Source organism: Pelmatolapia mariae, linkage group LG16_19, assembly GCF_036321145.2.
Source record: "Pelmatolapia mariae isolate MD_Pm_ZW linkage group LG16_19, Pm_UMD_F_2, whole genome shotgun sequence".
NCBI classification, from domain to species: Eukaryota; Metazoa; Chordata; class Actinopteri; order Cichliformes; family Cichlidae; genus Pelmatolapia; species Pelmatolapia mariae.
Window position 1 is genome coordinate 21688528 of NC_086241.1, and position 13523 is coordinate 21702050.

Genomic DNA, 13523 nt, shown 5'->3' on the forward strand with positions numbered 1-13523 from the left:
ATGTATATGCTCATCACTGTCAGGCCTGGGAATAACACAACAGACTCATTGAAAGATAATTTTCATAACCATATTCTATCAGCTGAAAGTCCTTTTGAAGGCCAGTTTATAGAAAGGCAAAGACAAATAAATGAATACAGAATTTACAGTTTATTACCAAGGTTTAGAAAACTTACAAACAAGTTTCACAGCTTCAGGTCTTCAGGCACGAGCCAGATTAGACAAGACAGGCCAATTTATTATTATTATTTTATTTTAACTTCTGGCCATTCCCCTCGGGAAACGCGTGAGAGGTGAAGAGAAGCAACGTCTTGAAAGTGAATCACACATTCTAAATTACATTCATTTCAACAAGTTTCAAAAGATGATCGATTGATTTGGTTTGCATATCAGAATTATCTTTTAAAACACGCATTTTAACCGCAAGCAAATTATCCTCCATGGTGCGATCACAAGTCAAGCAGCTGCATCTGCTGTTAAAGTCAAACCTCACACAAATACTGCGACACAGCTGCAAGCCGTACAAAGTGTCTCGAGGGTGTGAATCAGACACTGTGGGTGACAGAGTTAAAAATCAGATCGCCTCTTCCTATGCACATTCAGCATAAACACTAAATGCTTTATTTAATGTTACGTGGTCTTGAAGGGACATCTCACTGTTATGTGAGAAAAAACAGAAATGCATAGGCTACTCATTGATTGCCATGACCCCTGTCGACATCCTCCTATATCAGAGTGCTACTGAGAATCAACAGTTAACCTCACCTCAAGTGCTTTGGCCAGCTTCTGACTTCCATGTTGGAACATTTAGAAACATTTAGAGTTACAATTTAGAGACAGTTACTAAGAATCCACTACCGGTAAACAATACAGGAGGTAATTTCTCTACATACATCTTTTCTTCTTTTAAAACTTTAGACAAAGATCTTTAAAACATTATTTACACAGTATAATAACAGCGTTTGGCACTTCTTTTTTTTTTGGAAAGAAACGAGAAACAAGAAAAAAATAGCGACACTGCTGCACGCAGCAGTAGATGCTTCACAGATAAGTGCTAGTGGCAAAGAGCACCGATAAAACAATGATGGCGAAAAAAAACAAAAATTGTCTAATCATTTCTGAAAATGTCTTATGTATAAAGAATGCTACAAGATAAGCTGCTGAAATATACTTTTTGTTTTAACATGATCACGTATGCAAGCGAGGAAAATTTAACATACCAGATTCTAACGCTCAAGAGGGGGAAAAACCCAAAAGGAAAACAAAAAATACATTTCAAAATCAGGCCTGGATGGAACGGATGTTATTGTTTTGTCTCAGAGTCCAGCTACGACTCAGAGATCTAACAGCAGCCTTCGTTGGTGGGATCGAGCCAGATAGCCGTCGAATGCTACGAGGAATACACTTGTTTTTAACTTTTTGGACATTTATGTGCACAGTGAATGTGGGGTTCAGTGTTAAGATCCTGATGCATGCAAAAACAAACAAAAACTGACCTGTGGCATGTGTCATCACCTGCCTGCTCACATCATTTTTTTGGCCACATTAACACAACTGCCCCACTCTCCAGATCTGACTCTCTGTGACTCTCTTACCCAAAACGAAACTGAACTGTCTCTGGAAACAGATCTCTGGAGCAGATCTAAAGCACTAATGCTCAGGTCACCACAGGAGTATGCGATCTAATACCAGCTGAAAGTTTTGCAGTGCTACAAAAAACAGATACCCTTAATGCTTTTTTTGCCCTTAATAAAATCTTGCATATGAAAATGAGTCGTAGGAAAATAAGAGTGAATGAAAGTGAGTTTCCAAAAAGCTACTACTATCATCATTGTTCTGTGATAAAAACAACCGGTTTGTCCAAAATACTGTCATGGCTCTTTCTCATAAAAGTTTAGCCATTATTTGTATCTTTCATAAGTCAGAATTTAGACATCATGATTTGTATTGTGAAATTAACAAATCAAAAAAGTGTTGTTTACAATGATCACACATAGCGAGGAGAGCACCCCGTCATTCTTCATGCTATCTTCAGGGTGCTGCCGTAAGTCTGCTGCAAAACCACCTGCACGTTGTCTAAGATGAAGTCAAAAGCCATACTCCAAACAGACTCCACTGACTGCTGCATGAGCCTGCAGGAAAAAAAAAAAAAAAAAAAAAAAAAAAAACGAAGCTCAAGCATAACAAGCGAGTGAAACCTTGAAAACAAAGAAAGAGGAAGGTTAAATTGAGGAATCTTAACTCCACAGAACTAACCTTTTCATGTATTTCATAGTCAAATCCAACTTCTCCAAATCTTTGTCCTCAATTAAGTCAGTGCAATATTTCACCACCTGCAAGATGTCCTCCTCCATGGGTTCTAAAAAAAAAAAAAACAAAAACAAAAATAGATAAATGCACTTTTGGAAACCCATAAAACAACAACAAAAACAACATCTCCACAGGAAACGCCATCATAACACATCTGTGTACCTGTTATGGTGGTAACCCATTCCCGTAGTAGTGTTTTAATGTCTGTTAAGTCACAGGCTCCTGCCAGTGCTGGAGGAGGACGAGCAGCCAATTTAACCACGGCTGGTGGAATCTCTGGTTTTGAAACTGATGTTGAGGGACCATTTTCAGTCTGCGAATGAAAAGAAGTTGCAATTTTTAAAGATAAGTCAACTAAATCATATGTTTTCACGTGTTGGCAGCATCTTTATGCATAGAGCAGAGGACAAACTTGCCTTTCGAATGTTTATTGGTTCCCGTGATTTTCCAGTAGGTGGCAGGCTTTTGGCTGGGCTGTTTGTTGTTGGACGCTTCTTGAGTGGAGAAGCTCCTTTTTTAAGAGGACTGACTGCGTTTTTTCTCTTGTAGCGACGCTTTACACGACCACTGCTGATTCCTGCCCCGGACTGTTTTAGCTGCAGCAGTGGATTCTTCTGCTCCACTGCAGAGAAACCAGTAGGGCAAAAAAAACCCCAAAAAACAAACAAGAAATCAAATCAAATCAAATAATAAAATCAGGGTTAAAAGAATAAAAAGAAAAAACAAACAACCAAAAAGAAAAGCACTCCTTCAGGAAATTCATCTGCTGACTTACACATTTTCACCTGAGGGTGGACACCAGTTGCACGGCTGTAGGCAGCCTTCAGTTCTTCCTGTAGTTCTTTGGGAAGGGCTGCAAACACATCTGGATCGACCTGCAGTCAGACAGATGGGAAGCTCACTTACTACCAACTATGAAACCAGCTTTTGTTTTCTTTAACTTGTGGGACCATCTGCTTCAGTCACAACTCATGTGTTCATGGCACATTTCCAGTAGAGAAAAGCGCTTTGTGCTGTTTAAAGGTTCCAATAAGCAAAATTGCTACAAGCCACCAAGGCACTGCATGTTTCTGTGGAATGGAGTACAACAGAAACTACAGTTTCCAATTTTTCCTGATTTTCTCTCTACTTTAGGCTGTAAAATTAAACCACCGGCAAACCATCACAAAAAAAAAAAATAAATCTAATAGCATACACACCTGTGAGAAGTTAGGCAGTTCCAGTACAATTCCTGGACTTTCTGGCTGGTTTGGAATCTGCAGGACCAACATTCCTACAGGTGGATAATTCAGTGCAGGTACGGTTGCAAGGGGAGGACGAGGGGGAGAGGCTGGATGAGAAATGAGAGGGGAAAGCTGCAGACCAGGTGAATGGCAGTTATTTGGCCTCCCATCTCTCCTGGTCCACGACTGCTCCACTTGTTCTCTCAGCTCTGCAGGCAGGGCCTCCAACACAGAACGATCCACCTTGGACAAAATTAGGAGACAGTTTGTTAGAGGCATGTTACTGTTTAGGTTTTGTTTTACCAGTCAGACATTTCACTCCAGTCCTGACCTGTGAAGGGGAGGGGACTTCGATACTGAAGTTGAGACGTGTCCGAGAATGCTTTGGAGTTTGTCTGCACGCTGGTTGTTCCTTGCTTGTTCCAGGTACTGGCTCAGCAGGTGACAAAGGATATGGCGCGGAGTTTGCTGTTGGGACTGTTGTAGAGGAAGTAGTCTTCTCCTGAAGTGCGTCTGCAGCATCTGTAATAATATTACAAGACGTAAGTGATTTTTACAGACAGCAATGAAGACAAGCAGAATCAAAAACACCAAACGCGCCTCGGTTATTAGATCTGGCACTTGATCCCTGGCCTAACAGCATCTCTTTGATGGAGCGTCCTCGCAGGCCTCGGCAGTCCTGTGTTGCAGACTGATGTCCCTCAAGAAGCTGAACCTGAATGCCAACTCCTCTCAAGTCCTGCACCTCTACCTTCATGGCGTGGAACAGTTTGATGACTGCAGCAGCGATTAGCTGACCACTGTCAGTGGACTGAGCGAGCATCACGGTCCTGATGAAAAGGGAGACAGATAAAGACAAGCTTACAAAGAAACTGTGGTAAGGATAAACAACAGAGGAGAAAATATGAAGATTTAGTTGTAACACACAAGGACCGAATAACGATCTCTTTCTTACTTGGCTAAATGATCACATATGCCATGGCCACCATATTTAGCAGGTTCAAGTGGCGCTCCAATTTTGCGAACCATGACTTTAAGGGTGACTCTTCGACCCCGCAGACCTGCTTCTTGTAAACGTTTTTGCACCTCCATGGACAAATTAGTCAGGAAACACTCCGTCTCATCAACCTGGTGAGCGATACATAAGAGGATTAGAAGAGGGGGAAAAAGCTGGCATGTTGAAGTAGAACACATGACACAGAAGGGAGGACAAACAGCAGGTCTAACCCGAGTAAAGCGGATGTTGTAGTTCATCTCAGCAGAGACAGATTTCCTTTCCTTTTCATAGCGGACTGGCCGGTCGTCTAGACCCCTACAGAAGCGGAACAGAGTCTGTCCAGTACGGGGTCCAAACTTCTTTTGCAGCTGAGACAGAGAAACTTGTTGGAGGTCACCACAGGACCGCACACCCATGAGGGCCAGCTTTCTCCCCATAACAGGCCCAACACCTTGAAAAAGTAGCATCACCATCATTTGACTGAATATTTTACCACACAGAATTGATATCCGTGGATTGACCAGAAGGTGGTGCTGCACACCTACCAGGTAAGCTTGTCACCGGGAGGTCCCTGATAAAATCGTCCACTTCTTCAGACTTTAGGAAATACTGGCCGTCAGGTTTGGCCTTACGAGTCGCCAGCCGAGCCAAAAGGATGTTGGACCCTGAAGAGACCAGATTAGTCAGACTTTGTAAAATGCAGCGGCCGCCTTGATCTATTTTACAGTACGAACTAGGCAAACAAATTACCCATGCCCACTGAAGCACAGCATCCCGTTTTCTCCTTGATGTCTGCTCTGATTGCTTTGGCTAGATCTTCAGGGCTGGCGCCCACTTCAGCTAGCAGTGCAGAGCCATCTATCAACACTTCATCGCAGCTGAGGGCCTCAATGTCATGGGTATAACTGAAAAGAGTAAAATCATAAATAAGTTATGCATATTAAGAATTAAGGGAGAACATAGTTAGTGTGAGTAAAAGATAGCACTGTTTTTCTACCTGGCCAGAGTCTCATACATATTGAGGGCCACCTCTTTATAGGCCTCAAAATCATATGGGACAGACTGCAGCGCGGGGCACAGCTGTTTTGCTTTCCCAAAAAACATGCCATTTCTTACGCCCGCTTGCCTGTGGAAGAAAGAATATATGTTCTCATTCTTATTGTTACGAAACTAAGGCAGACCTGATCTGTTTTTATAGGTTACCTGGCCTCATAACTGCAGGATGCAATCTCTGCCATTGAGAGAGCAACAGCATCCTGCTCCACTCCATTGGTACGAGAGTCAGGACTTTCTTGTGAAGGAGTTGTGTGTATCTCATCCTCTGCGCTCTCTGAAAGGTGAACAGAGAGGGGACGCTTAGTTACAGAAGGGCTGGACATGTAAAAGCCTGTAAAAGCCACTGTTACGACAATCTCACCAGCTTGTGGATGTGTGTATTTTTTCTGGTAGTATTCCATCTCCAGCTGAGGGTTAGCTCCTGGTCTCACAGGCCCTCTGCCCTGTCCACGGTTACTGGTCACAGCTACAGGCTTACCTGGAAGAAACAATTTTAAACACGAGCGGCGAGTGTGTTACATCCATTTTTTTTTTAAATTTACTGATAGCACATTTAAACAGACAAAAAAGTGGCTTGCCTTTAAGATCTGGTCGATTTCGAATCCCCGCAGACACAAAGAAACAGTCCATGTCCACATGGAGGATACAAGATTTAACACTGACTTGGGCTGATGAACCTGACACATAACAAATACATACAAATATCGTCAATGGGCAGTTTTTCAGATTTAAATAAAATATTAATACACAATTGTGGTGCATGTATGCAGTGCCTCAATGATGTCGACGGCCCACCAATTAAACGTATTCACTGCTATACACAATATATACCAGATTTTCTAGCATACAAGTCATACAACTGCAAAAAAAATGGTAATTGTAGAATTATAAATCATGATATACTGCTAAGCTTTTTCCCCCCCTTTATAGGGGATCTAGACCTTGACTGACATACAACCAAGGTCCCCAGCTGGAGCAGGCAAGGGCACATCTTTTATCCCTGGTCCAAAGTCTTTAGGTAACATAAAGAAAAGAAGCCTTCAGAAATGTACAGAAAACAAATACAGCAACCCTACCTTTCCTACCTTTAGTGTCTATAGATCGCTGGGCCACAGATTTCCTCAAACGCTCTTTCCCAGGAAGGCTGGCGCCCCCTGCTCCTTTTCGTTTGCTGTGCAGTTCATTGACATACTCAGAAAAGCCATTCCTCCACGTGGAGATCTGGTGCAAACGTGAGTGAGAGTAGAACTCGGAGATCAAACTGCCCGTATGTTCTAGCAGCTGTGCTGAAGACTTGGATGATGATGACGATGACTCGTCCATGGGAGGTTCAGATTTGAATGTTACATTATTTGTGCTGAGGGAGGCAGAGTCAGATGTAAAGGCGTTGTGGTGACTTCCATTTAGTCGAACTGGAGAATGTGAAAGAGAGCGAGATGCAGGAGAAAGAGTCTTTTCAGAAATCATATCGACCTGAAGGGGTGCTTGAAGCTGCTTTGGGAAGAGGTGGCTTTCAGTGGCTTTTATAGCCTCTTGATAGGTTGGTGGTGGAGGCTTAAGTCTTTTCTCATTGGCTCTTTGTGAGCAGGATTGCTGCACGAGGACAAGGGACTGGTCAGATTGCTTTGGAGGGCTTTGGGGAAACTCGTAGGGGTCAGGCTTGGCCTGGAACTGTACAGAAGGACTTTGAGGTTTATCTGGTGAACTCCTAACCCTGCATTTGGACAGGCTATTGATCAGAAATGGTTGATTTGTAACAGGGGACAGGTCCTCTGAATTTAAGGCACCATTAACAATGTGAGTGTGTCCATTGGTCAAGGGGGCATCCTTCACATCTGAGGCCCCAGCGAGATGAGGTTCTTCTTTGCTACACTCTTGGATTTCATTCATTTTTGAATGGCTCACATCCACTGAGGTCTGCAAGTTTCTATTTCTGTGATAAAAAAAGGACATGGAGAGTTTTTAATCAATGACATTTAAAAAAAACCCTTCAAGCTCTTTAAAGATTTCTATTCAAAACCTTAAAATGTAAAGTTAATTTAAAAAAAAAAATCTACAGAACTTACTGAGCTATTACCTAAAGTGGACCTATTTTTCACATTTTCAGATCCTTATTTGTGTTATTTGAGTCTACTAGAGTTGCTTGATTCTCAATTCAAATGAAACCTTATTTATCTCACACGATCTGAAATTAGTTGTGTTAACACATCTCCCTTTAAGATAACTTCATTCTGAAAAAGACTATCTGAACATCGAATGTGTGCACAACAGGAGCCTTGTGTCAGACATATTATAAAGGATAGGCCACCTCTATGACATCAGAGCGGTCTGAAAGTAGAACGAATGTCTGAAATATAGTGTTTCGATGCTAAATAATGAATAGGGAAAAATGCATAAGAGGTCCACTTTAAGTGTAACTACTTACTTTACATACTCACATTTTTAATTCCGCTTCCTGTGGGGAAGCAGACTGTGGAGACTTGTGTGGGTGCTTTGTGGAGTTTGGATTAGACAGTGGGTGTGTGTGCAAAGGGCTTCTGTGCCTGGGATCTGTAATGAGGTGGCCGGATGCAGGGTGACTCGGTTCGGGGTTAACAAAGCGAGCTGCAGAGCTGTGCTGAATGGACTCAGGTTGAGGTCGAGATTGGCTGGGGATGTGGACGGGGATGGGACTGCTCTGAGCGCTGTATAAGGACTTCTCATGATTGAGAACAGAGGGCTGAATTTTGCGTTGCGGCAGATTTAGTTTTAGATGGGCATTTGATTGAAGCACCCCATGGCTCGGTCCAGGAATCTCTGAGGTCTGACGAAGAGTCATGCCAGGGAAGAGCGGGCCTTTGTGTTTGCCATACAGCTGGTACTGTAGATATGGCAGGAGGTGCCCAGCTTTGATACTGTTTTAAAGAAATGACAAGATAAACGAGGTTTTCAGCTAATATTGTACAACAAAATATGAAATATAAACATTATCACTTGGCAATGAACAGACCTGTCAGTGATCCACTCTGGTCTGATGACCTTCTCCCCTTTGAGCTCCTGAATTTTGCTGTTAGGCAAGTTAGTGGCGATGATGTGTGTGGTTTTGGAGCGTGAATAGTAGACATGAAACTGACCCCCATGCAGCATCATCAGTCTGCGTAGTTCATCTGCACTGGGATCTGCTCCCAAAAATATAACAGTGTGGCAAAAATGACAATGTCAACTTACTAAAAGGCAACAAACACCTTAGACAGCATCTTGATGTGCATCATGACAGCCTGACAGTTGTCAGCTCATCAGGATACATCACTGTCATATTTCCCAGTGCCTCAAAAACCAGCAATTTTAACACAGCCACAGTCAATGTGTGGATAAAAACTCCCAAGCTACTGCACTTTGGCATCTTTTGCCTGTGAGATGAGTCTCCAGTGCGCTGCAGATGTCATCAGATGATGAGCCTGATGTTTATTTCAGTTTTTCCAAGTTATTTTTTTCCCTTGATCATTTTTCATATGATGATTTTGAGCTATGAAGCTTTTATGAACGCAAAATACAATACTACATCAAGCATACACTAACCTGTGATTTGATCACAGTGGAAAAACAGTACCTGGAGTTATCAAATCAAGACAATCAAAAGCTGATTTATGAAACTATAAATCAAACCAAAAAAACTAATAACTCAGTGTGAGTAAAAATGCCAAAGAAGTCTGTATGTACTTTTTTCATTTCTGAAAGAAAACAGCATTCAGAAGAATTTTTTCATCAGTTAATCCTCTGAGAGAGAAATCTGAGAGCATTTATGGTCTTCATGCTGGAGCAGCTGAAGGAATGAGGAAAACCAAATGTATAATCTACATAAATATTTACAAAGCATTACCTGTGTATCCGTTGACATAAATAGCCACTCCGGTGAAGATGCTGGAGCACGCTCCTTCTTTTTGCTTTTCTCTGGGGGCGTCAAGTCTAAACTGCTCGTCCAGCTTAGAAACTTTGGCGGCCATGTAGCCGCCCTGCATGCAGTAATTAGAGCAGTTATAGAAACAAAAAGACAAACAGGAAACAATTAACAAACCGGATTTTTATGGTTTGCACATGACCAGCAAAAATATGAAGATTTTAAAATATTTTATGTGATATGTACATAGAGTCATAATATTGCACACAATATCTAAACATACACACATATATATATATATATATATACACACACACACTGGAGGTTTTCTCACCCAGTTATTCTGCACAGATACTGATATTATGATATATTGCTATCTACTTGAGTTTTCATTATTGCCTTGCCTGTATAGTGGACTGCTATATGGAGAGCTCACTCTTCTTATAAAGCATAAATGTGAATGCCAGTCTTAACCAATTAGACAACTAGTGCTCTAAATCCAGCTCTTAGCTGTTATAATGAGTGTGTGGGAGGGCGATGGGGTGCTCCTAGTGTCCCCAGTAATGCTGGAAGGCACACTATGCACAAACCATGTAATACCTTTTAACTGACTATCCTTACACACAGCTCAATTCCATACAGAGCTGAGTTAAATAAGACTCACCCTTTCGCCCCAACCATTGTCATCGCTGGCATTGGCTCTTTTCCTCATCCAACCATCTCGACTCATACTGAGTATCTGAAAGCAGAAGAGAGACAATTCCTCAGTACAAGGACAGAACAAGTCAGAGATGCACAATCATAAATGCACACAATAAAACTGCTGACTTAATTTCAGGGGTTATGGTTAAATCCAGGAGGACAAGAAAATTACCTTTGCGATGCATAACAGCTTTTTATCCAATCTGAAATGAACCTAAATGGCATAAATGCTGCTCAGATGGTGTGGCAGTTATTTTAAACACCAGGTGACAGTAAAGTCAGTCCTTCCTGAGTGATGTGTCTTGTTTACAAAACTTCCCCATGTGCAAACCAAATGGCAGGAACAATGCAACCAGTGTTGATGACTGATATTAACAACAGTTAAATGAATCAATGTTAAATGAGCTTAGATGCCATGGTACTGGCCGCACACTTTAAGGGAAAGCCGTCCGTGCCAAAGGACATGCCCGGACAGGTTCTCTGCGGTTGACAGGTAGGGTAGGTCACAACGAGTCGCTTTAGGTCACAGCATAGCCCCATGTGGCACTTTGTCACTTCTTTCATGTACTGTACGAGCTAGGTGGACGGCTAACATTAGCCTAGCAACTCTAAGCGGTTTTAGCTGGTTAATAATGCATGTCGCTACGCCACTAAATGGTATTATAAATCAAGGATCAGGAACAGTTTGAGTGTTTTGCAGACTCTTGCTAACAATACTGGCAGAATTAGCAACCCAGCGTTAAACAGCGCTATAAGACTATGCAACTTTAGTGTGGCGATAACCACGGCTGTAAACAAACCAACCTTCCTGAGTGATTGCTCGCAAAGAGAAGTGCTTTACCTTGTATCCTGTCAGACTTGGTTGTTAGCCACAGACTTCTCTCTGCAGATACTGCTCAGCTGAAACGTTGTGTGCCCACTGATTGGGTTAAACGAGGTAAGACCAAAGCAAAGCGAGATGAAAATCCTCTAGACAGTCAGATTGAGTCCTTCGCCTCCCCGATTCTGTTATTCCGAGGGCTCCTTTTGGTGAACCGAGGTCCCCTTTATTGTGTCATGCTGCCACGCCATGTCTCTTGAACATTTTCACTCACCCTCCCAGTCCCTTCGCTCTCCATTTCAACCGCCTGAATCCCTTTGCTTTCTTTTCTCTCTCTCAGTAAGCACCGATGAGCAAGGCAAAAGTAGTTCCGGTAGCAAAAATTTCAAAATAAAAGTTGTCGACTAGGCTGTTATGGTTTTCAGGAACAAGGGTGTGCAGAGCTGCCATGAGGTGTAATAGATGGAGTCAAGATTGGGGTCGGATTACATTAGGGATCAGCTCTGAGCCCTTTCTTGTTTGTAATGATAAAGGTCAGGCAGGAGTCTCCGTGGAACAATACGTTTCCAGATGACATGATCTGTAGTGACCCTGGACAAGTGGAGGTATGCTCTGCAGATGGAAAGTCAGTACAAACAAAACAGAATACACGTGTGTGAATGAGAAGGAAACTGCTTTGTGGAAACAGTGAAGCTGCAAGAAGCAGATGAAGTGAAGGTAGATTAGTTTAAATACCTGAGATCAACCATCCAAAGCAATGTGTACAAGGGAGGTAAAGAAGGGAGTTCAGAAGTGTCAAGTGTGATTTTGAGATAAAGATAGCAACAAGAGTGAAAAGGAAGGTTTACGAGATGCTATGGTGTATAGTTTGGAGATGGTGACACCAATAAAAAGACACGAGCCTGAATACGCTAGATTTTCACTGGGACTGACCAGGATGGACACGACTAGAAAGAAGTACATCATAAGGACAGCTCAGGTTGAGCAATTTGGAGACAAATGCAAAGCAAAGCTGGCATGGCTTGGACATGTGCAGGGGGGGCACAGTGTTGATGTTGGACATGGAGCTGCCAGGCAGGAGGAGATGAGGAAGACAACAGACAAAGTTCTTGGAGAACATGGAGAGTGTTGGTGTGACAGCGGAGGATGTTAGGGACAGGGTGAGATGGAGGCAGATGATCCACTGTGGCGACCCCTATATAGAGCAGCCAGAAGAGGTAGAACAAAAATAGACCACTATGGTAACATTTTGTGTAAGGGAGCAAAATTATGTGGAATTTAACTGACCTATACCAGTGTAATTTCTTATGGTGTGTCTGATTACTCACATTACTCACCGCACTGCAGACATGAGCTTATTTTACAATATTCAGACTGTTAACACACAGTAGTTTTATGTCATATTTCAAACTTATGGAAAACGCACACTCATAAGCTAAGATAACCGTTCAGCATATTCCAACATGTGGACAGCATTTGATTTTCTATAGTTTTTAAAAATGTATTTCTGTATGTATATGTAGTGTAGAAAAAATACCAAATTATAATTAGTGCGCTTTCCTTGAAATCAAACACACATTTCTATATATCTGTTGATTTAAACTGAAACGTTTGCCTAGCATAAACCGCTATTTTCAAAGACAAAATACGCCCAACTTCCGGTCGTCGTGTACCCTTTCAGGCAGCTTGACGCATCATCCCCGGCTTCTTGTTTTCAGCACTGTATACAGTATTTGCTTGAAGCTGCGATGCTGCCACTACGCGGACAGTCACGTACATGTCACCTGGATTGTCTATAACAGTTCATGAAAGCTCTGTGCAGTTTTTAACCCACTGGCGGTGCTAATTTACTCACTCGGGAGCCGAAAAACGAGTCGCCGTTGTGAAGCCGCTATTTTGTCGCGGCGACCGTCGGTTATTTCAGAGTGACGCTGCTCATTTGAACTCACGAGGGTTTGTGTGCAAGGTGTCCGCTTTTCTGCGGCACAACAGCGGTTGGCGGAGCAGTCTAGGGACACACACACACATACACCGGTTTTTTTTCCCGTGGTGTGCGTATACTGTCTGGCTCCCAGCACGGTTGTCCTCAGATGGCCGTTCATCTCACAGGCAACTGACGGCCGTGACGCAGAGGCACGTGCAGCACGAACGAGGACGTGAACACTCGTCCGCGCGAACCTGCTCTCTATTTTAACCGTAGTCTTGCATAGTATTAAAAACAGTGCTAGCAAAAGCAAAGACGGGGTGGAGTTTCCTCCATCGCTAGCAAAATAAGTGAGTTGGACGCTGAGGAGAATAAAAAACTAGTCTGGGCCTTGTCTCCTTTTTAGTACCTTGTTTGATTTGGACACTTAATCAAAGCTTTCTCATCTTTGATCGGTCTGTGTTGCAGTCTATATTTAAAATACAGACTGCAACACAGGAGCCTGCGTGTTAAAGGAAGTGTAAATAAAGCGGGTCATATTTTTCAGGGGGATAAACATGTAGTCTGCTACTGATTGTGTTTGGAGACCTCGTATTTCACTGAAAGCAGGGATG

At 42.6% G+C, this 13523-nt stretch overlaps 1 protein-coding gene across 2 annotated transcripts; it reads right to left on the reverse strand.

Moving 5' to 3' along the window:
- Positions 1 to 127: 127 nt before the first annotated feature.
- rev1 (REV1 DNA directed polymerase) lies at positions 128 to 11382 on the reverse strand. Of its 2 annotated transcripts, none has more exons than XM_063499096.1 (22): positions 11007 to 11382; positions 10128 to 10202; positions 9446 to 9578; positions 8576 to 8744; positions 8025 to 8480; positions 6663 to 7519; positions 6165 to 6263; positions 5948 to 6064; positions 5734 to 5860; positions 5528 to 5656; positions 5281 to 5435; positions 5076 to 5195; positions 4761 to 4981; positions 4489 to 4661; positions 4134 to 4363; positions 3865 to 4055; positions 3510 to 3776; positions 3086 to 3185; positions 2727 to 2932; positions 2473 to 2623; positions 2257 to 2359; positions 128 to 2132 (listed from the first exon to the last, which is right to left on the reverse strand). In XM_063499096.1, exons 2-22 carry the CDS (start codon positions 10191 to 10193, stop codon positions 2021 to 2023), a joined length of 4182 nt encoding a protein of 1393 aa, XP_063355166.1. In that variant the 5' UTR covers positions 10194 to 10202; positions 11007 to 11382; the 3' UTR covers positions 128 to 2020. The 2 variants fall into 2 exon arrangements, with proteins under 2 accessions (XP_063355166.1, XP_063355168.1); XM_063499098.1 differs by having other exon boundaries at positions 6672 to 7519; positions 11007 to 11381.
- Positions 11383 to 13523: the final 2141 nt, after the last annotated feature.